The following is a 23,697-nucleotide window of genomic DNA, read 5'->3' on the forward strand; positions in this document are numbered from 1 at the left end:
ACTACATTTCCCATTGTGATGCTTGACTCCTCACAGGTTGTAGCTGAATTCTGCCATGGCTTTGGCAATGTCTGCATTCATAAATGAAAATGCATGGGGAGGTTTGCTGACTGTGAGCCCAAGTGAGACAGTGACCCACACCTATGCTCTTAAACTCTTACCTCCTAATTAGAGTGGCTGTGTGTGAATTACTTCTTGATTACCAGTGGTCTGTGCTAACCCCCAAACTGTGTGTGAGAGCTTGCAGACCACGATGGTGGCCCTGCTCCCATTTCAATAGCACGGATAACTTGTGTGCCTAGTATTTTCCTACTGGAGCCTGGCACTCTTGAATTTCCTGGGGTAAGTGCAGGCTCTGAGCCTCATCACTCTGTGCCCATCCCAGAACCACCAATACCCTCCAGCTGCCCTTTCTGCCTGGTGTTCAGGGAAGGGGTTGCTCTCAGCCATCCATGGCTTTTCCTGCTGGCTGGGGGTATTCCTGTCAATGGCTGAACTTCAAGCAGCTTTGCTGGGATTAGCCCAGACATGCAGGATTACTGTGATATCTGTTAGGAATTCACTTCATTTAGCACTCTAAGCCCTTTCTCCTTACTCCTGGATTAGTAGTCTTAGCTATTGCTAATGAGTTTGTTAGAAGCACCAGTATGGTGATGAGCTAACACTGATGAATTGATACAGTTTGATGCATGTCGTGGAGGAGTCTTGGGACAGCTACAACTTCTAGTTTTTGATGACACAACTGCAAGTAGCGTAGGGGCAAAATCTTGTGTGATTCAGTTTTGTGTCCCCCACCACAAAATCTCTTCTGCACATCTGAGCAGTGGAGATCTATGCAGTAACATACATGTCCCGTGAAAGCTGCTTCTTCTATCTCTGCATGTAAAATGCCTTCACCAGCAGCTTTAAGGACAATGCTGTGTTGCTCAGACATTTAATACTGTAGAACTTGTCTTAGGAAATAATATAATTGTATTTTTTTCATAACAGAGCCATTATGCTGTCAAAAGCTGAGCTTTCTGTTGCATTAGACAGCAGCCAGCAGAGATTGCCGGGAAAAGACAGTGCTTAGTGCTTTTAGCTAAATTTTTTACCAGCAGGAAAAATGGAATGAAAACAAAATGAATTTATAATGAACTGTATTTATTTCTGGGCTCTCCTATTGTGCTGCTGTTTGCTTGCTTTGGGGGCATTGAGAGCTGATTAGCAGCCCTGGAGAGAGAAACCCATTATTTACCCAAAAAGCAGCCAAAAGTGGAGAGGCAACAATGCAGCCTCCCTCCCTTTCTCTCTGTTCCATCATCTGCATCCCTCCCGCATTTCCAAAACAAGCCTCGAGTTTGTCCTGAAGGCATCATTCTTCATCTGTGAGAAGGCAACTAAGTCTGTGTGGTCTGCTGCCTTCTGCTGGTGGAGGTGCCCGCAGAGGCAGAGGACGTGCTGGAGGCTTCCAGTTCCTCACAGTCAGGTCCCCGTGCTGGTGAGGAGCGTGGGATGCCTTCCCACACCACAGGAGGTGAAGTGGTGCTGTGGGTACCAACCCCCTCTGTGCTTAACCAGCCTACTGGGAAGCAGGGTCTCAAGGGCTGTTGGAGGAATGAGGAGGAGCGTGTGGCCCGCTGAAGAGATTGTGCAAAAGGCTGCACAAAAAGGATTGTTTCTTTCCATGGGAGTTAAAGGTAGGGGAGCAAAGTGGGAGAGCCAGATAGGAGCTGGCTTGTGGCAGCATCCCTACCCTCCTTCTCCTGCCTCTCCCCAGGAATTGCTCCTGAGCCCTCCACATGCCCTGTCCCCCACGAATGCTTAGGTACATGATGAGATCCCAGGCTTCCACAGCGATTGTTGCCTGCAGCATGGTGGTTTTAATTGCAGGTTTACAGGCAATTAGAAACCAGGCTAAACATAGCCCTGGTTTACAAGAGAGGGTTTAAAATGCAGCCTTTTGTCTTTGAGCTGCCCACTAAGATAACAGCATAGCTAATAATGGGTATCAGCTCCAGAACAGTAGGGGACTTGGTTCTGGAGGGGTCTGCTCCCTCTCTGAAACACAACTGAAGCTGCCTTACATTAGGAGCTGATCTTCTGTTCATTCCTAGGCTAATTCAATCCAGAGCAAATCCCTTCAACCTTCTGTCTGCATCCCTAATCTTGTGTGTCACTTTTGTTGTGTGAAGGATTCTTTTTCCTTGGAAGGAACAGGAATTTGGTGGTCAGGGCTTACTGTCCTGACTGTAATCTTGCCTAAGCTTGCATTGTAGCAAAATACATTACATTCACTTTTGAAGCTTTTTGGGTTTGCCCTCTTCTGGCCATAAAGTGGTGTTAAACTGCATATTTTCACCCTTGGTTTGGCCTGTCCCTCAAATTTCCACTGTAATGGAAGGTTTTTGGCTCCCATGCTGCTGCAAAAGTGTTGATAACAATCAAAAGGGAGATTACTTTTATGAAAGAGCGTTATTTATTAAGACAGACATCTGTTACTGCTGTTTTCCTTCCTTATGCCAGGGCAGGGCAAGGGAATGAAATGTCAGGGAGGGAAGTGTACTGTTTAAGTTACAGAATTCCTATGCTTTAATTTGAAGCATAGAATTTATTCCTATGCCAGTATGAATAAATGTGTATGAGTTGGCCAAGAATACAGACAGCCTTGACAATAGGGGAAGGCTTATAACTGAGCCCAGCCTTTCAATGGGTGTCAGACAGGCAAAAAATAACATCCTTTAATCAGTATCATGTAGGGAGTTGTATGCGGAGGGAGCACTGGTAGCAGTGGAGATGGACTTGGAGACTCAAGAGGTGCTTCCTAGCCCTGTGTGCTTCCTACATGTGTCTGATCCCACTGGGAGCTTTGCGGTGTCACGCAAAGGCAAGTGTTGGTGTTGTTGGAGGTCATAGGACCAGTGAGCTGGGAAAGCAGACAAGTCCCCTGGACAGGGAGGGAGGGGGGTGCCAGAGCGTGGTGGTGAGGGGGGACGATTAGACCTGTCTCTGTGTTTCACCAGCAAGTGGTGGCACCCAGGCTTTTCTCTGTCTCCAGGGAGACTTCTGAGCAACAAATAAGATGAAAGCTTTCATTTCTCACCTCTCTTGAGAGAATGCAGGCACGATGGCCAAGGGATCATGGCTGCAAAAGAAAAGGTGGGGGGGGAGGTCCAGTTAAAGTTTCCTTTTGACCAAAAGAACCAAACTCCAAATTCTTGCTCCAGATTACTCCAAAACATTAGGAAGGATTCAAAGACTGTGACTGCCAGAACACTTTGGGAAGGCTGAAGGTTCCATCAGTGCAAAGGTACGGGAATACAAATCAATGAAGGGGGGTAAAAGGCAAGTCTTCAGTTTGACAACACAGAGCACTGGGAGCTGCTGGCAGCTGGAGGAAGTTCAGTGCTAACCAGCAGAAGGTCTGGCACTCAGAGTTAATTTAAACAGCCAGTGGACAGCAGGAAGGGTTGTGTAGCAGAGAGGCACCCCAGAGGGCTGAGTTTATTGCCAGGAGCATCTTTGTTGAAGCTCCGTGCTGCAGTGGTGGTGTGAAAGGGATGCGGCAGATCTCTCTGGACGGGTGTGTTTGCTGCGCCTGCCCGGGGCTGCTTCATCCATGGCAAGGCTGGAGCTAGGAAGGATGGTGCCAGGGATCCCGAGGCTCAGCAGCGCTGGGGTGTAGGGGTAGAGCTGTGCCAACCCCAGTTCCTATAGCAGCCGTGGGTTCTGTTGGTGATCGAGAAGATGGCACAAAGCCCCTGTTTGTTGGGCTGTGATTTCTGTGAGGTGGTGTGGAAGGGAGCCATTTGACCGCCCATGTGGTGTGAAACAGGGCTGATCATTATCTTGGGGAGGTGTGGGGAAAAAGAACCCCTCTAAAGAGGGCACTCAAAAAGAGACACTTCTTTACTCCATCTTCCTTTACTGTCTGTAATCTGTCTTGTGAGCATACAGCAGTGGTGAAGCCTATACACTCACAGAGAATGTGCATGCAGTTAATTCAGTCCACTTCTGGGTCATGACAGTGGAGGGAAATAGGGGAGCACTTGCCTCAAACCATATGATACCCACAAACAGCACAGACTTTGCTTCTCAGGCATTCAAAACAGGGACAGGCGAGCCACAGCAACAGTGACTCCCTCACAACAAAATGGGAATAATGGCTAGTTAAGGAAGTCCCACTGTTTTCTAAGCAGTCCCCAGCCCGAGTCTGTTGGTGGGCCTGTGGTTTGCTGGCGTGAAGCAAGAGGGCATCATTATCCCCCCAGGATGGGGAGTTTCACCCCTCATTTCAATGAGGCTGAGATTTTTCCTGTTGGATCTAGCTGGTTTGGTCATTTCCCCTCCATTCTTCAGTGTGTTGTTGTGGGTTTCTGTAACAGCCCAGTGCTTTCAATCCCTTGTCTTGCTGGGTAAGGCAGGGAGTGCTGCAGCCACCAGCCAGGCTCTGAGCTTATCTGCCAGCAGCATGTGCCACAGGCTGGTGTGATCCTTGGGAGCTGCATTCAGATCTCCTGATGTGCCAGCTTCACCCTGCCAGGGAGAAGGGGTGGGTTTGGAGGGCCAAAAGGAAGGCAGCAGAAATAAGCCAGAAGCAGGGAGGCCCCTTCTCTTGTTGGTTGTGAGGGTTAAGGCTGAGCTCCTGCACCAGTGCCAGAATTTAAGTGGGAGCCACTGGTAGGGACAGTATGTTGGACTGAGCCTCTGCCAGACCACTGACAGACTCTGCCTTTGGCATCTCAATGAGGCTGAAACTGTGAGCAAGCCAGTCTCCAGTGACTGGGGTTGGGGATTTGTTTTGGCTTGTGCAGAAGATGGGGCACATGCAGATGTGTGCATTGCAGCCCCTCAAGGTCTTGCTGGCTGTGGCAGTGTTGCATAAATCCTGACATTTCTGTCCAAGACCATAAGTGCTCTTTGGATTTCCTTCCTATAGCACACATTCCTATTGGTGGTGCTTCATGTGCTCTGTGTGTAACACGCCATGGGAGCCATGGGGAGGGACAAACGAGAGGAGAAACGTACATTGTTAAGCAGGTTTGCGTGCAGATAGCACCGTGCCATCTACATTTTGCACTGTGTCTCCTTAACACTGTTGTAGCCCTTAGGGGAAAGGAGGTGATGAGCTGCCTTGTTTTCTGCTGGGCTAGAAGGGGGCCCCAGGGCATCATTGCTGGCCCCAAAGCAGAGAGGTTTGTTCTGGGACCTTGCAAGCATGGGTTTGCCCTCTCCCAACGGTGCACCCGCAGCTACTTCGAGGGAAGCCTGCGAGCCGGGAATCGTCAGGGCATCTGTGTGTGCTCTCAGCCTTTCATCTCGGACACGTGGACTGGGCAGGCCACAGGGCAGAAAGCAAAACATCCTGGGAAGAGCTCAAGAAGTGTTAGAGAATAGCTCGTGCTTTTGGAGGCGATTCAAGCAGTGATCCCTCTTCTAGGAATGAGGGCTGTGGGAGGTGTGCAGGGCCTCAGGGTCACTAGCGCGGCTTGGAGCCCTCTCCTTCTAGACCAGGGCTTTACTGAAGTTCATAGGAAGTCCCTGACACCTCGCTACTGTCTCCAGAGCAGTGAGAAAAGACAGGCAAGTGCTTGTGTTGTCATCATTGTACCTGGCTGGCACTGGTTGCCTGCCCTTAGTGGTTTGGAGCCAGATAGGCTACCGAAGTTCAAAAGCCCCATTTTTAAGTAGTGCAGTGATGCATTCAGGTAGGTCCTTTATGCCTCTGCAATCTGAGTCACCTCTGGCTGTGTGTATAGGCAACAACAGCAAGTCTCTTGAAATTGCCCATCATGGAATGAAACCTGGGAAGAGGACCCAGGTACCCGCTCTCCAGCTGTAGGCAGCGGCGTGTTGTCTCTGCGTGAGTCCTGGGTACTCCGCTTCTCAAGGCGAGCATGAGCATCCCTGCACCATAGTGCAGATGTCGGCCTCCTGTTTGAGCTTCTGCATGCAGACCTGACACCTGTTAGCTTGCCACTGGGTTTGGTGAGTGCCAGCAGGGTGAGGAATGTTGTCTCCACTGAGAACTCAGCCAGGAGACAGGTGCAGGCTCCTCAGGACTGAAGGATGAGAAGCGATGGGACGGGACTGAGTGTTTAAGAGGGGACCCTGTTCCCCGAACCAGGCACAAAATTCCACATAGTTCTGGTCAACCTCAAACTGCATTTCGTGATGAATTAGCTCTGTCTGTCTGAGAAGTGTGTCCCAGCCTTATTTAGGAATGACAGGAAATCAGTAATCACTTCTCTTGTTTCTTAATCATGGAACTGCCTTTGGGCTACAAATGCTGGCAAGCCTGTGCTGTCAGCCTGGCACAGGGGCCACGGGGTGATAAGGAGAGCTCTGCTCTGGGTGAGGTGTGGGTGACTGATTCTGCTTCCCCGAGACTACATGCATGGATGTGGGACATGCCACTTCTAATGAGCACAGCAGAGGTTATTCACTACTCAATTATGTTTCCCCTTCATCTTATATACTGCTCCACTGCTGTGAGAGGCAACATAGCTGTAATAGGTGTATCATGAGAGCAACAGATTGTAAGCTGACAGGTTCGGAGGGTGTCAGGGAAATACCATCCATCTTCCTTACTGGTAGCCCACACAGCATAGTTTATTTCCTGTTCCCCTTCTCTTTATGCTGGGTTAAATCAGGAACGAGACGGGGGACCCATGAGGACACGCCAGTGTAAGCACAAACAGCTTGCCTAATAAAAAGCCTTGGTGTTTGGCCAAGCACTGGGTTCAGCATGAGCTGCAGGGAGCAGTGCAGGGGCAGAGGGCCAGTGGTGCTTATAGCCTCTGGCAATACCCATCCTTGGGGTACCCATGGAAGGCTGAAAACCCCCAGACTTGGGAAGTTTTCTTCTTTCCTCCCAGCTGTGGCAGTTACCATAGTGACTGGATTTTATAGTGTGTTTTGCAGTGATGATACCAATTTTCTTATGGCCTTCTCACCTTATCAGAGCTTCCTCTTGGCTATCTCAGTGAAGAGCTCAGCCATCAAGTCAGAGAGACTTACAGCACTCTCCCTGTCGCAGAGGGAAGCCTCTTCAGGGTAGGTGTGAAATGGTGTTAGCTCCACGTAGGGACCGTTTCAGTGCTGGTGCCTGGGCTGGAGGCTTTCTAGGGGATAACAGGGGCAGCAGGAGTTGCAAAGAAGTAGCTGGTTGTCACTCAGGGGTCACAGTTCCCCTTGTGCTGGGGCCTGAATGCTCAGCACTTCTATTCTCTGGTCCTGGTGTGGGGCTGCAGGGTGACTGCCCTTGCGGTTTAATGGGGTTTGTTGCTGATGTGATGTTGCTGAGAGCAGAGAAGAACATGTGCCCATCTCTCCTGCTAGTCTGTATGCTTGTGCAGCCCCCTCCACGTTCCTCTCCCAACCAGGATTTTCACCTAGTTTTTACAGCAGTGTTTTTCCTCTCCTCTTTCCAGTACAGATGTGTAGGGACATCCTCTTCTGCTGGTTGTCAGGTCTCCAGGAGTAGAAGCTGAGGTTACAAGAACCTGGAGAGCTTTCTTCGCACCTCCTGAACTCCTGGTTTGCATTTTGAAGGTAGTAGTGTGCCAGAGCTTTGGCAGTCTAGCCTTCAGCTCCCTCTGCCTACAGGGACACAGTTTAACCTTGGATGGAGCTGTGCCTTGTTAGTAGACGTACCACTGATAAGCAGACTCCAGGTTAGTTCCTCAGCCTTCTGAACGTCTCCCCTCTTGCAGGATTGTTTCACCTCGCTTCTTTTTTCAGGTTTCCCCATTAGTCTGATAACTGTTCCTGACTATATGTTTCAGGAAGGGAATCCTCTGTCAATACTGCAGGCCAAGAAAAGCTGTCTAGACAAAATAATGCCTAATAATGGGGTTAATTCTGACCTTTCCTCACTATTCCCACTTATGTAAAAGGGATCTCATGATTTTTCATGCGACACAAGGATGCTCAGGGGTCTGGAGCATCTCTCCAATGAGGAGAGACTGTGGGAGCTAGGCCTGTTTGGTATAGAGAACAGCAAACTGAGAGGGGATCTCATCAATACAGATCAGTATGTCAAAGGCAGGTGCCAGCAGGATGGTGCCAGACTCTTTACAGTGATGCACAGCGACAGGACAAGGAGCAGTGGCCATAAACTAGACCACAACAAGTTTTACCTCAACATGAGGAAGAACTTCTTTACGCTGAGGGTGTGAGAGCACTGGGACAGGCTGCCCAGGGGGGTTGTGGAGTCTGCCTCTTTGGAGACATTCAAACCCCACCATGGACACGTTCCTGTGTGAGCTGCTCTGGGTGGCCCTGCTTTGACAGGGGGTTGGACCTAGTGATCTCCAGAGGTCCCTTCCAACCTGAATGATTCTGTGATTCACGTAGTAAAGACGCTTCAGAGGAAAGGAGTGACTGTGACAGAGAGCACTGTCCCCTGGGCACCGGCTCTTGCAGAACCATCTCCAGCAGAACCATTGGGTGGAGCAGCCTCGAAGCTGCTTTTCATTAGCACGGAGCTGAGCAAACCCTTGACCAAGGCTAGAGAGAAGATGGGAAGTACAAAACTGGCTTATGTCCAGTTCTGTTCTCACCCTCCCTCCCACTCCGAGGCTGACTCAGTGCTTCCTTCCAATTGCATAGCGATTTCCATTGCTTTCTTCTGATGTGCTGTGGTAGAAGGGGAGGGTAGAGAAGGATCAAGGGGCAGAGCTGGGAAGAGGGGTCATCAAATCCGTTGCATTAGCGATGGGAACGAAACTACCGAGGTCTCTTTTGCAAGAAGCCAGAGGCTGCTGGTAAACCTCAGCATTTCCTGCACACTACATTCCTCTTGTGTATCCAGTTACTGGAAGAGGTGAAGAGATGCCATAGGCTTGTAAATCCTAATTTGCCTCCAACTGCTCAGCTCACTTTTCCCTTTGCTCTGTTGGAGCCAGGTGGTGGCTGAATAATGTGCCAGCTTTGGATCCCATTCAGGAATAAATCATCCCAGCTGGGTGGAAAAAGAGGCAACAAAACTTACTGGCAGGACCAGTAAAATCCGTGGGACTTCCGAGTGCGGGAAATGAGAAGGATGGAAAAAGAGGGATTACCACGCCACAGATCTGTGGGTTACTACAGATTCAGGGGCTGAAAGGGAACATTTGAGGTTGTATCTGGCACGAACTGCCTCAGATTGGGTAATGAGTGCAGGCTGCTGAGCGAGTGCACCCCAAAATGAGGCAGATAATCTCAGGACTCTGGTGCTGGGCTATATGGACTTGGGCTGTTGTGTCCTGCAGGAGGAAGAGCATGCCTTTGAGAGAATAACCTTCCTTTTACCACTGAGCCCCGGTGTGCTTGGAGGAGAGAGGTGATGGCATCTGTGTTTAAGTATGAGGAGTCGGTACTCCACAGCTCTGCTCCGATCTGGAGGCCAGGGACAGTGCTTCACCTCTGCCTGCCTCCCCTCAGGAGGAGCTCCTCCTTCACACTCTCCTGTGGGCTAGGACTTCCTCTGGCTACTCCTAAAGTGCTGTGACTTGTCCCATGTGCTACCCACATGAAGAATAACCCCCTCCTGTTGGAATTCAGGAGTCACAAATGGTCTTGGTTTTATTCCTGTGTCTTAAACAAAACAGGATGGAGAATTGTAGTTCCCAGAAGCACAGCTGTGGTGAAACAGAGCCTGGTCCAGGGCACTTGGGATCTGGGAAGGAGAGTCATGCCCCAAGGAGGAGTGTGACTCTTGTATCAGACTGCAAAGTGGTCCTGGCTCCAGACCAGGGAGTTGCTGTGTTCTGGTCACTCTTGAGCAAATCCCTTCCCTCAGGCCTTTCTTTTCCAGTCTTCCCCTGAGGAGGATGACACCAGTCGCATCCCACAAGTCCTGTGGGACTGACTTTGTTTAGGGCCTTTCATGTGCACTGAGATCCTTCCCTGTGCACCAGAGTTATTTTCTTACCTAAATACAACACGATTATCTGGATGCCTCCCCGGGGAGCCGCAGTGCAGCAGCAGCACCACCTCTTCTTCTGTGGGACTGGCTCTGCCCTGCTCACAGCTGAAGCTGCTCCAGCTGGTTTGGTATGTGCAATTCAGGCTCTGATCTCCTGTCTCTGTGCCTTGCTGGGAGCCAGCGCTAGCAAGAAAGTGCCTGGTGGCTGCCGAGGAGCTGGCAGCTTCACTGCATGATGCAGCAGGAGGGGATCGAGCCCCTTCTTCCAGAAGCGCTGCAGGGAAGAGTGCTAAGAGACAGTGCAGGTTGGGGTCATTGCACTTGTGAGGCTCTGAGTGCAAAGAGGGGTTTTGGGGGAGCAGCAGAGTGGGGCTGCAGCAGGGAGAGCGTTGTCAGACACAAGCTCCCTTCCTTACAGCAGCCATTTTCCAGACTTGTTTGCAGTAGAGATTTCCTCTTACCCGGACTCTCAAGTCATTGTTCCCCTTATGGGGCCTCACCAGTCATTGCCTTGTGGTGGAAAATATGAGGTTGTGGGGGCCAGAGCACAGACATTCCTTCCAGCTTAAAAGAGTCCTCACGCAGCGGATCCCCTGAGAGAGCTGTGCCTGGCTCCGTAACTGTGAGCAGCATCACGCTGCACTGGAGATCAGCTGTTTGGCAGATGCCGTTCTCCCCTTGGTTAGGTTATGGGGAGAAAAGCCTCCTTCCTCTCAATTCGTGCTTCCCTTTCCGTGCAGCACCAGCTTCTGCTTGTTCACTGTGGGACATGAGATAGCCCCGGCTGGTGTGTTAGGGCTGCAGCCCCTGTCAGGGGGTCAGGCCATGTGTACCCACCGGGGTCAGTGGGGAGGCAGAGCTGTCTGTATCCACCCCAGCCTCTGCAGGGCAATACTGCCACGCAGTCTTCTTTTTTCTGTAGCAGTAGTAGCATCAAACACCCAATCACATAATGGTTTGGGTTGGAAGGGGCCTGCAAGGCTCATCTAGTCCAGCCCCCTGCAATGAGCAGGGACATTTTCAGCCAGGTCAGGTTGCCCAGAACCACATCCAGCCTGGCCTTGCATCTCCATTTCCCTGCTAGACCCATGGACAAATTCCCACAAGCAGGCTTCCCCAAGCAATGCTGGTTTTCCATGGCCCCATGCAGAGGTCACTCATGGGCCATCTTTATCAAAGGTCGGTTAGAGCCTCAAGTGCTCTCCTGCTTAGTGCTCTGCTATGATGGGCACGGTCAGTTCATGACTGAGCAACCAGCAAGGCAGGAGGGATTGCACACAAAGGGGTGAGGTACGGGTTTTGCAGAGGGACCTTCCTCTGGCCCCTGGGAGTTGCAGGTCTCTTCCTCTCTTGCCTGTCTCTGCATCCAGGTTTTCTGGGAACACACCCTGATTCCCAGCATGGACAGAGGTGAAGGCTCTGGCTTGTTTCCCATTAGTGCAGGTCAGCTGCCATTAAATACTCATCTCTTAAGCATTCAGAAGCCTTCAGGGGGTTGCATTTAATGAGCCAGCACCTGGATGTCAGCTGAGAATAGGAAGAGATACAGAGAAAGGTTTGGGAAGGGGGAAAGGGTGGTGACTGGTGTCTGGGTGTGCGGATCGATAGACTGGGGCATGTGCTCCTCTATGGCAGGCATCCCATGGGGAGGGCGGCAGCTCCCGGCACTATGTCAGGATGGCTGAATTTAGTGGTGGAAGCTTTGAGGGATGGATGAAAGCAGAAGAGAGATGGGGTCTGTTCTCCAACACAAGGAATTGGGAGGGAGCACAGCATGGGGGAGCTGGAATGAGGACCTGCCCCCAGGGCTGCAAGCAGCAGCCTGCTGAGCCAGAGAGGTGTTTTGTGGGGCTCTGCAAAGGAATTACAGCCTGGTTCCTTTAGGAAGCAAAGCTGTGACAGCAGGCTGGCTGTGCTTGCCTGTCTGCCCCTGGCCTCCACTGAGTCTTCCATCTCTCAGCCTGTTTTCCGCCCCAGCTGATAAAGCAGTGGAGGCCTCCCAGATAATGGGGTTTTGTGACTCCAGGTGACTGGCTTAATGAGAGGGGCCTGCAAAGACCCCCTGAGAATGGACTCTATCCACTGCCCTGTAACTAGCTGACAACAGGCTGTGCAGAGAGAGCTGCTGGAAACTGGGCTTCATTAGTTCTGCTGCTTGCAGGATGTCTGTGGGATGTGGGGGAGGAGGAATCCTCAAGTGTTAATGGCACTGGACCCCTTTGCATCCAGCACAGACCTCATGCTGACACCTTTCAAACAGGAGATTGTTGGCATTGGGAACACTGTCAAATGCATTTGGTCACAGGCTCCTGGGGAATCCAGCACTGATCCAAACTTAGCCTGACAAGCATCTTTTCCTTTTTAACTAACTAGCTTGGGGACAGCATGTTTTCAAGCCTTATGAGCTGCCCATCCATACCTTTGCTGGTCTGAGTAGCAGGATGTGTACCATGTGCCTCCCAGAGGCAAAGGGGAGAGGGAGCTCCAGAGAGTGCCACTTTGGGACCAGATAACACCAGAACAGAGGAAGGGTGCAGCTGATGATCCAGCAACCTCTGATAGTAGGTATCCTTCCAGAGTAGAGGATATGGATCGTTCCACAGCCCATTGTACCATCCTGGTAGTGGTTATGTCCTGGGAGGTGGGTTTTATTGGAGAGCTGAACTGGGAATCAGATGGGTTCAGTCCCTGCATGCTGGGTTTATCTCCATCTTACTTTGACAAGCGCAAATTAAACCTTCTAAGTCAGACTTAAAAGTAATTTTGTGGGGTTTCTTCCAGAGTCTGTACATGTCCTAAGGCAATAGCCCTAAGGAAGAGAAATTGCAGTGTTCACCTATTTATGGCAAACCCAGCATCGCGGGTGCCAGCTTGGTTCATGCTCATCTGCTCTGTTTCCGCTGCTGCCACGTTTCCGCCCTGTCACACCAGTGTGTCCTCAGATCCAGGGAGCTGCCGCAGGAATTGGGTCAGGGTTTTGAGGAGGCACAAGCGCTTTCCTTGTTAGTCACAAACCAGAACAACGGCACAAACTGAGCACAAGTGGCCGGAGGTGCCTGGCTGCCCTTGGGTGAACCTGGACCTGCTTTCCCCAGGCCTCTACGGGAGAGCATGCTGCTGAAAGAGCTGCTTTACCCAGAGGAGCACTTGGGCACTGGAATGAAATGCAGGAGCCACATCCTTCCTCAGTGCCATCCATCACTGACCCGCCCTGCGCTGCTCTGCTGCCCAGCCCTCTCTGTTTGGATACTGCTTCTCCCTCGCAGCCACACAGCAGGAGAGGAGAGAGGTTTGGGAGTCAGGAAACACAGCTTCTCATCTCGGCTTTCTGCATCACTGATCTATCACCTTGTGTCTGCAACTGAAGAAATCATTGCCAAGACAACGGCTGAACACAGAGCTGGGGTTTGTGCCTGGATGTTGAGTTGGTTTAGAAATGTGCAGGCAGTTGCTGTTTACAGGTGGTACCTTGGCACATTCAGAGACCCTTTCTATCCCTACTCCTGTGTCAGTCATGGCAGGAAACAGGCGGAAGAGATGTGGACAGGAAGACATAGGGAGGACTGGCTGAAATACAGAGCTGCAAGGTCATGTCTTCCTGTCTGTGTGGAAGAAGTCTATTGTGAATTGTACTGGTATATCTGAAATCTTCGTCCCTGCTTTTACTGCTGCCTTCTCTGAGATGTGAGAACCTGTGCAAGTCCTGCAACCCCAGGCATCATTTTGCTGCCCTTTAGTTTTGTCTGTGGTACTCAAGTTTGTATGATTCATGGCATTGCCTCCTGGAGGAGCTTTCCACGCTTCAGCTGTTGAGCGCTTTGATTTCCTTGCGCATCAGGCAGAGCAAGAATGCAAAGCCTTGATTTTACAGCAAACAGCACTGAGCGTTAGGTGAGGGATCAGGTCATCTTACACATATCCAAAACCTGATGCCAAAAGAGGAGAAAGAAGTTGCTGCAGATAGCAGAAAAGCTTTTCACTCTTATCAGCAGAAGCAAGGTGGCAGGTAGTATTTCTCCAATGCAGTGTGGGCTGCTGAGGAAAATGCTTTTGAGAACTCCAAGAGGAGATATTGTACAGGAGAGCGTGCAAAAGGCAAAAAGCAATGTGAGGGGTTGTTCTCAAGCACATGAGTCCCCACCTCGGAGCAGGGCCATCTCCCTGCTCTATTCTCAGAGCACAGGTAATGTCAGAGATCCCTGCTGCTCTCTTTGGGGAGTGGACGTGCAGCTGCTTGCCCAGCTCTCCTCTGCAGGGGGAAGTGTGTTCTTCCCTACAGAGGGCTTTTGTTGCTGAGCTGTTCCTCAGCTTCCACAAGCTGGTGGGGAACGTCCTTATTTCCACCAGGGAACACCAGGCAGCTGTGGCTCCACAGGGCCCAGGGCAGGGAGTGCACAAGGGAGAGGTGCAATGAGCAGCTCCCGTGCAAAGCTAAGGAGCCATGGTGCCCCTTTCCCTTGTGCATGCACTTACTCATGTATCTTGCTGCAGGCACCGCACTGTGCCCATGGAGTCCAACCAGCGTGGAGCAGGCAGGGCAGCTCACAGGACCTTGGCACCCCATGCAGATCCCCACAAGGCACCATGTGTTGCTGTGTAGAGCCACGCCACAGTCAGGGGCTTGGAAGTGCTACCAACATCTGCACTTACGCTGTGTTGGGGTCCAGGTACCTAGTGCCAGTTGCTGCTGGAGATGAGAAACAGCCCTTTCCGCTGCCTAATTTTAGCTCTCCACCTTGAGGCCCTGCATTGCTGGTTTCCATGGTGATCCCTCACCAGCATCGCCAGCTTTCTCGCCTGTGGGTGCTTGGAAACGTCTCTGGTTTTCCCCCTTGCTCCTTGGGAAGCTGAGGCAGAAGCAGTGCATGCGGCTTGCTGCACTGTCAGGTCAGAGCTGCTTGGCACTTGCATGCATGACCCCTTCATCCATGGGGTTGTGCCTCTTGGAAAGCAGCGTACATTCCCGTCCCTATTCAGCAGGCAGGCTGGGCTGTGCATACCTGACACTGGTGCTGCCTGGCTGCCCTCAGTTTCCGTGCCCTCAGCTCCATGGTCTTTGCCCAAGAAGATGCTTGGGGTGCTTGTGCCCCTGTGGAGGCTGCGGGGTGAAGAGTCAGGAGTGTGCTGTGGCAGAGGCTCCAGGCGGCAGAGGAGTAATTGAACAGAGAGAGAGCCTGGGCAGCTCACCCAAGGCAGAAGAGAGGAACTGCCTCGTCGTGTCTTGCAGTGTAGAAGCCTTGTGCAGCAGCCCATAATGACTCTCTGCCCTTTCCCTCCAAGCGCACTGTGCACAGGGACAAGTGGCACTTCCCAAGTCCAGAGTGACAGGAAAGGCAATAGCAGCTCGCAGGGAAGATGTGGTGTAAAAACCATGATTCCAGCCCACAAATCCTGGAACTCCTTTAAGGATAATGACATTGGAACACTGTGGAGTCTTTTTTGTGTTGTGATCTTGCACTTAAACCTTTGCAGTTTGTATGTTCAAGCTTTTACCTGGTACGTGCAAGGACAAGCTATTTAATATTGATGTAGCAGCTGCCAGCCCAGCTTCCTCAGGTCACTCCAGCAGATGGAGCTTTATAAAGAGCAAACGTGATGAGGTCCAAGCTGAGATCGGAATGTCTGTCACAAGGAACTTGTCTGCCTGGTACCCAGAGAATTGGGAGTGAAGATAGCACCTCATTCACAGACACCCACTGTACTCATCCATTCATCCACCACTGTCTCCATTACACTCCCAGTTACAGGAGACTTGGGCCTTCACTGGGAAGGCAGCTGGGAGCTGTTAGAGGGAGCTCCCAGCCTCCGGTATGCCATGAGCCACCTCAAAGCCGTGTGGCTGTACCAAGTGGTAGCAGCTGCTAACTTCATCTGTGTGCAGGCTGCTGGACAGAAGTGGTTCCTGGCTGTTGCAGGAGTCGAAGGCAGGGTCTGCAACAGCAGAGGAGCACACCTCGACCTGCAAAGCAGCCACAATGGGTCAGGGAGCTGGTGTAGAGTGGGGTAGGTGTAGGGTAGGGGAGGTAATATCTGCTGAAGGAAGGAGGTGAGGGTCTTGGGAGTTCTGGGAGTGGGGCACATGAGTATAAGGGGCTATGGTTCTTAGGTCATAGATGGAGAAAGTGCAGCACCCAGCTTGCTAGCTCCTGCCATGGTTGCTGCTGCTGGGAAGGAGGATGAGCAAGCTGTGTCTGAGTAACCTGTGCCAAAGCAAGAGGACAGGCAGGCAGAGCAACTTGATTCCTTCCTTCCTTCCTTCCTTTCTCTGGCAAAGCCCCAGGGTGTGAAGATGTGGCAGCCAGCTCTAACCCACTGTCAGCCTAGGATAGCTTAAGGCAGCAAGAAGGATCAAACAGCAAACCATATGGCTTTGATTAACAAGAAAACAAAGAGTAACATGGCCTTGTAGCCTGGCAGGAGGCAGGTTGTCTTCAGAGGCTGTGCTGGTGGTGAACCTTGCCCAGGTCCCAGTGGCAGAGCTGTGGGATGGCTCCTGGGCTCTGGCACTGCTGAAGAGCTGTGGATGCAGGATGGCTGCTGCATCTTGGGCCTGGTTTCCAGCGAGCTGGTGTGGGGAGAGGAGTCTTGCAAGTGAGCTAGGTCCCTGCAGATGCTTGCTGAGGCTGGCCTGGTTGTAGCAGTGCCTTTAAATCTCTGCCTGGGAGGCTGGAGCCGGGTTTGGCACCGATGGGCACGGCTGAGAGCTTGCTGGCAGCCGTCCTGCCTGACCATGGGTAAGGAGAGGCAGAGTACTGCCATCTATTGCCAGGCGCCTGGATTACAGACCTTGCTCAAAGCTGTGACTAGGTCTTTTCTGGTCCTCGGCTCAGGGAAACATGGCTTGAAACCCTTTAAATGGGTCATCCTGTAGGTGCTACAGTGCATGTCAGGTGCATGAATGCCCTGTTCAGGCTCCAGCCTGGGAGAACTTGTTTTGCCGTTGTACTTTTTGTTATTCCTCCTTTCCTGCCCCAAGTTGTGTGGGGTTGCTCTGTGCAGTGAAGGGCTCATGTTGCTCCATCCCACCCCAGAAGCCACCTACAACATTTACCCCAGCTCTCCTCCAGAAGGCAACTAAAGAGAGGTGGATGCAGCAGAAGGCCTAAGGAGTCTTTCATAGCTCAGAAACAATATGTGAAAGGAGGATGAAGGGGCACAAGGAGGATAACACAGGATGAGCAGCAAGAGAGGAACATACCCGGAGATTTAGAAGGGTGTTTGTCACTACGCAGTGCCTTGAAAAGACCTTCTTGGTCTTGATGACTGCGCAGTAGGCCGGCAGACGGAATACTCTGAAGGCCAGGGCAAATGGTCACTCAGCAGATGATCTGTCACTGTGGACGGTTCAGTAAAGATAACAACTCGCTGTGAAATTGTGGTTTAAAAGCAAAACCAACAACAAAAGAAGAAAATGAGGGTAAAGAAGCAATAGGAGAAAAGACGTGCTCAGCATTTGTTGTTGTGTGTGTGATAATGCTAGCTCATCGGCAAACTCTGCTCCTTTTTGATCACCTGCTTTCCAAAGTGTATCGTGAAGGTACATACCACAGATGAGCAGAGGTTAAGAATAATGCTCAGATGAGAAGGTGAAAAACCTCTGTTTATTAGTGAGAAGAATCACAGCAAATGGGATTGACTGATCCCACTTATTCTTTTCCTTTTGGCAGTCCTTTCTCTCTGAAACAGAGCTGTTGAGGAAGCCAGTTGGCCTGAACCAGACACTTAATGTACAGGTGGAAAATGTTAGGTGAAATGAGAGTCACAAAGCAACTGAATGAGAAAGCAGGGAATTAAACCAGGGGCTGTGAGGTGTAAATCCCTGGAATGGTCTTCTCTAAAAAGTCTAACAAAAGAAAAAAGACATTAAACTGACCGAAGTAAATGGTGGTTTTATTGACAATGTGGTTAACCTGTGGCATCTTCCTTGCTGGGTGGCACTGGTTTGGGAATACAGGAAAAGGGGTCGACAGTTAAGTGAACAAGAATACTTGTGATGACTTTGACTGGGAGAAAACTGTAAAGAGTATAAATTATGCTGCAGGGCATAAACCAACTGCTGGCTGTCAGGGACAAGGAAGACATTTTCTCATGAGAAGGTAACTGTATAATCATCTACGATGGTGTTTCTTCCTTTGAAGTGTTTAATCTTGACCAGTGAAGGCAAGATAATGGCTCATACAGGATTTTTTTTGGTGATGGGGTGTCATTTGGTGCCTGATGGCGATTTCTTCTGCATGTTTGGTATCGCACTTTTCTTCAGGGTTATGGTCACCATCTTCTTAAATGTCTCAAGTAAAGACGTTTCTGCTCCCTACCCTTCGTGGAAACAGTCTGAAGACAGCACTCCTTGACATAGGCAGATTATTCTTGCCATTTGTGCTTGACTTTCTCTTGCTCCAGTTCTCCTGGGTGATTTTTTGAGAATGACCTCAAGGAAGCCCTCTGTTGCTGGGGCTGTAGCCCTCATTTTTGTGTCTGCTCATGGTTATTGACTGAGCTGTCCGCCTATGGCACTCATGTCTCTCTCTTTCTGTAATCTTGTTAGATGTGTTATTTGTTTTAAGCTGTGTTGCTGCTCTTCTGGGTAATAACTTAATAGTAACTTAAGTAACTTAATGTGTCTCTTACTTTGTATCTTGCAGGAAGAGCCAAGGAGCAAATCCAAGATCTGTGCCAATGTCTTCTGCGGAGCTGGGCGGGAGTGTGCAGTGACTGAGAAGGGAGAGCCAACCTGCCTCTGCATTGAGGTACGGGCACAGTACGGGGTCTGCGTCTGGGACATGGCATCACCATCACCCCCCAGCCTGAGTTCTGATTGCTGGAAGGATCCCATGATGCAGTGAGGCTGTTTTGGAGCAGCTGCAGATTAACAGTGGCTCTTCAGACAGCAGGGCCTTTCCCAGTGTGCTGTGGAGGAAGAGCCCTGTAGGGTAGATAATGTCTGGGGCTCGCAGCTTGTGCAACTGCGCAGGGTCTTTACACACGGGAGACTTGGCTGGAGGTCTTTTGTTGGGAAAGCTCAGTAGGGTATTGATACGCAGCTGGCTTTGGAGAGCGCTCTAGGGAGTGGTCTGTGAGCTCCAAGACAGCCCCTCCTCACTGGCATTCTGTTTGAGGAGCTTACAAGCTCCCTACTAAAAACCAGCTTTTGTAATATGGAAATAATTGTGGTAGGGTGCTGTGAGGATGAATAGCTTCATCCAGCAGGGAGCTGGGGACCACGAGAAGAGTCTTTCCCAGCTGTAGAGACACAGTGTCTCCCTTCTCCACTCTGCCCCAAGCTTTCAAACCTCCTGCCTGGCTCCTGGGAATGGGCATGTGGCTGTTTCTGCTCCCGCTTCCCCCCAAGCCTGCATCTCTGATGTGGCCAGCCTGGGCACTGGAGAGTGAAATGCCACGTTGGCAGGAAGAGGGTCTGTTACTCTGAGTAGGCTTGGCCACACTGAAAGGCACAGGAGAGAGAAGCTCGCAGCCTGAGCAGTGGCACTGATGAACTCTCCCGCTGCTGTAGACTCTGCTGTTTGCTCGTGGCTGATGGCTTATTCTGCATTTGGATGCAGAAAGGTGGAGCAGAGTCTACAAAGAGATACTGAGCTGACCTGAGCAAGCAGAGGTGCATGGAACAGGCTCACAGAAGCACCTCCACGTAGGTCCATGGCATACAGAGCAGCAGCTGCAGGGTTATGCTCAGTATTTGTGCTGGGCACTGATTTCTTTGCTGGGCTCTGCTGTAAGGGGGGCTCTTGTCATGGTGTTGATGACTATGGAGGCTGGGACAAAGCAGAGCCTTAGAACCCACATCAACAGACTTCCCTGTGTGGGTTTTTCTAGATGGGTGGGTTCAGCCTGTTGGAAACCCCAAGGGGACTGTGCCAAGGGTTTCTGTTGAGTTGGGCTGGTGCTGGGACTCACCTGCTTCCTCCTGGCTCTCATGGAATGGTGGATAAAATGTTGTCTTCTCTGTCTCTCTCACAGAAATGCAAACCTCACAAGAGGCCTGTGTGCGGTAGCAATGGCAAGACCTACCTGAACCACTGTGAGCTGCACCGTGATGCTTGCCTCACTGGCTCCAAAATCCAGGTGGATTACGATGGCCACTGTAAAGGTAATCCCAGCACTCAGAGCCAGCTACACTCTAAGGGTGGGAAAGTCAGAAGCCAAGCATGATGACAAAGCAAGGCAGAGGCCTCACCGCCTAGGACCTTGTCCCACAGTTGCTGAATGGAGTAAACAGGGCAAGCCTGGGAATGATAGCCAGATTCAAACTGAAGTCTGGATCACCAGGCAAGTTTGTGGTGATGAAGTAGGCCTGAAATCAAGCCATGAAATCGGGTCTGGTGATAGATGGTAACCAGAGTCAGGCACAGGGCAGTGATTGCCAAACAAATCCATAGTGGTGCAGTCTGTAGCAGGTCTGAGATCAAGGTGGGAAGACAGTCACCAGGGCTTAGATCAACAGGGTCTGTGCCAGGTACAGGAATGGTTATAACAGAGCTGGCACTCAGGTGGGAAGAGCTTTGTATTGTTTCATGTTGCATCAGAAATGTCCTCTTCTGTCTTTCCATTAACAGAGAAGAAGTCTGAGAATCCAGCTGCAAGTCCAGGTAAGAAGTCGTCTCCTTTCTGACCAGGGCCTCTGTATACATTTGGATAAAGAGACAGGGAGGAATGTCTGCACAGCTCTGTAAAAGTCATACCTCTGCACTAGCTGTAGCAGAGTCCAAGTTGATAGATGAGCTGAAATACAATTGCCCAGCTCTTTACTCCTGCATAACCTTTCAGAGTTTATGCTGGGATGTCTCAGAGACTCAGCATGGACAAGGTGAAGTGAAACCCAGTTTGCCTTTGGGGACACAACTTGTGCTTATCATCTAGTCTGAGGGAAGAAGCACTCTTTCACCTGCTTCACTGGGAATTTGAGACTTTAGCTGTGGAGCTCTTGTCTCCAGCTCCAAGAGCATTCTTTTAAAGGAGGCTTTGCTTTAGGAGTGATTAGCTGATGGGTGCAAAGGAAGGCAGCACTAGATAATGAATAGGACATTGTCAGGGGAGTCAGGAGGTACAGCTGGACTGCCTTTCACATCAGCCAACAAGACAATCTTAATGGTCTTTTCCAACCTAAGTGATTCTATGATAAGTCTCTGATTCCCCGTGCCTGGTTTCTCCCTTATGCGTTGCCATGTGCGCTTAGACTGAACTTTGGAGCTGTGCCCTGTCCTTCATCAGAGAAGGCCCTTTTCTCATCTATGGCCATGTAAGTGCTGGAGCTTACATCAACTCACTAGGACAGATGAGAGCAAACCCTTGTACAAGCTTAAGGGAACGGACCGTGTCAGAGCATGGCCACCACTTTAAAGTGGTTTGAAGGAAGTTCAAAATAAAACATGGAGAATGTCTACTTGTTTTGTTTTCTATTTCTCCATCTGGTTTTCATCTGATTGTACTCACTGGATTCAGAAGGAGATCCTTAGTGTGACATGAACGCACGCTGATTCCCCTTCTGGCTCCACTGACACTCATAGAAGCAGGATTTAGCCTTTCAGTTTTGCCTTAAATGCATAGTTTGGTACTAACACACGAAGTGATACCCACCTAAAGAAACCTGTGACTGGAAAGCACTGTGAACAAGCCAGACTTGACCCCCTTCTCATTTCCAATCAGAGTGGGCAAGTCTGGGCTTTGAAGAGATGAAATCTCCTGAGACTGTAGGCCCTGCAGTTCAAGCTTGCTCAGTCTAGTCCTTGCTGCTGCAGAGGATAGAGGGTTTGGTGTTTGATGGTTGACGGGCTAATGCCTGTTCTGCACGGCATCGGGAAGCCTGGACACAACGATGAGTCAGCTCTGGGTTCTTCCGCAAGCTTCAGGGACTGGAAGGCAGAAGAGCTTTGGTAGGGGTGTTGTTTTGTGGCCTTGCCACACGGTGTCACCCACAGCCCATCTGCCGCTCAGCACATGGCACCTGGGCTTTGAGCCGGGAGTGGAGCACCTCCCAGGTGGACAGAGGGCCTGCAGACTGCCACCAGGGCTGGCTGGCTGGCTTTGGTTTTCGAGTCATGGTCTCATTGCAAGCTTCACTCCTCTCACCTTTGCTTTTTTTTTCTGCTGCACCTTCTCCTATTACAGTTGTCTGCTACCAGTCGGACAGGGATGAGCTCCGTCGCCGCGTCATCCAGTGGCTGGAAGCTGAGATTATCCCTGATGGCTGGTTTTCCAAGGGCAGCAACTACAGCGAAGTCCTGGACAAGTATTTCAAGGCAAGTAGAGCAGCGCCTGCCTCGGTGGCCAGAGAACATTTCTTGCCCTGTCACTGCAAAACAGCTGCCATTCTCTCCTCCCAAAATTCTCCAGGGTGTGATGTGCCTGTCAAGATGGGGGCCAGAGAGGTCCTGTATGTCTTACAGCGTGATGTGTTACAGCAGCAGCTGCTGACAGAGCCACTGTCACGGCTGCATGACAACCCAGACCTGGAGCATCCCTGGCTCCTGGTGTCTGACTTGCCCAGGGAAAAGGAGGGTAGGCCAGGTGTGCTGTGACACGGGAGAGAAAAACTGATCTTGGGGGACAAAAGACAGTCAGAGGAAGAAAAGCTGAGTGAAAGTGTTGGAAATGCATGTAGAAGGAGCAGGAAGCTGGGGAAAGGGGCCACCAGTCCTTTGTTCCACACAGTTCCAAGGCCATGTTGAGGTGGGGATAGGGAATGCTGGAAAGCTTCAAGGGGGATATTTGCTTGCAAGGAGTGTGGCCCAGTTGTGGCTAAGAGCTGGCAGCTCCTGAGTGCTCTGCAGAGAGAGAGGAGCTGCCTGTAAGTCTTGGGCCCTGTAATAATCCCATTCCTCTTCCTTCCTTCCTGTCAGTTTGGCCCTCAGCCCATCCCCACCCCTTTTGTGATCACACGCTTCTCCTATGCTCCTGCCACATGCATGCCTTATCCCTCCCTCTCACGCCTGGCTCCTGATAAAGACTTCAGAGCATTCAGGATGGAGCTGGAGGAGCAGGTGGGGAAAGGGGGAGAGTGTTTAAATCATGAGCTGTTGACAGCGAGTGATTAATGGTGCCTGACAGGAGTTCACACTGCAAGCAAATTTGCCATGGCAATGGTACTCCCTGGTGAGACAGAGGAGTTGGTCCCTGTACCCCAGGGAGCATCTCTGCCTTTGTAGCCATTAACGCTGCTCTGTGTGTGGAAACCTGCTTGTGGCCCACTGCCTCAGGCACCCCAGCCAGCATTTGTGTCACTAGTGCGGGTTTGCTGTGCCCAGCCATGGGTTAATGCCCACCCTGCAAATGGCCTGCCTCCTGCCCTGCAGGTAATAAACACTGGAGGCAGAAAGATGACATGAGGCTTTTCCCTGTTTTCCTTGATGGGGAGGTTTGTAGGTGCAGCATTAAGCTGTTTCCCTCCTGGAAACCTGACTTGTGTGGATCACTGGGATGCGGGTTGTCTAGCAGGCAGGCCATGACCTGGAAGGATGTTACTTCAAGAGGAATGAGGCCAGTAGTAGGAAGCTGCTCTGTTCTGGAGGGTCTTGGCGTGTGGGGGGAGACACATAAGTGCAGACCATAGCACTGAAAGGCAAGAAAACCAGCTTAACTGAGCGTGGGTCAGTAAGAGAACCATAGCCACTTTCACAAGGAGTAGTGGCTTCAGCTACTCCCAGTAGAAGTTGATGTGTTAGTGGAGCAGTTACACAGCCTGCAACGCACAGAGTCATTTTCCTAGCCCTACGTATGAACCACATAGAGGTAACAACAGGCAATGTTTCTCCCAGCATCCCTGGAAGCACTGCATGAGGAGCCAAGGCAGACAG

The 23,697-nt window shown here is 50.9% G+C and overlaps 1 protein-coding gene across 1 annotated transcript in view; it reads left to right on the plus strand.

Moving 5' to 3' along the window:
• FSTL1 (follistatin like 1) overlaps positions 1-23,697 on the plus strand; it is a 49,112-nt gene that overhangs the window by 19,209 nt on the left and 6,206 nt on the right. Inside the window, exons 3-6 of the mRNA XM_057416036.1 lie at positions 18,532-18,636; positions 19,865-19,994; positions 20,461-20,493; positions 22,013-22,143. Of these exons, the coding sequence (XP_057272019.1) occupies positions 18,532-18,636; positions 19,865-19,994; positions 20,461-20,493; positions 22,013-22,143 (399 nt within the window). The remainder of the gene's footprint in view (positions 1-18,531; positions 18,637-19,864; positions 19,995-20,460; positions 20,494-22,012; positions 22,144-23,697) is intronic.

The sequence above is a fragment of the Pezoporus wallicus genome, unplaced genomic scaffold, assembly GCF_028554395.1.
Source record: "Pezoporus wallicus isolate ANWC-B61680 ecotype Strahan unplaced genomic scaffold, APGP_CSIRO_Pwel_v1 contig_6814, whole genome shotgun sequence".
Classification (NCBI taxonomy): Eukaryota; Metazoa; Chordata; class Aves; order Psittaciformes; family Psittacidae; genus Pezoporus; species Pezoporus wallicus.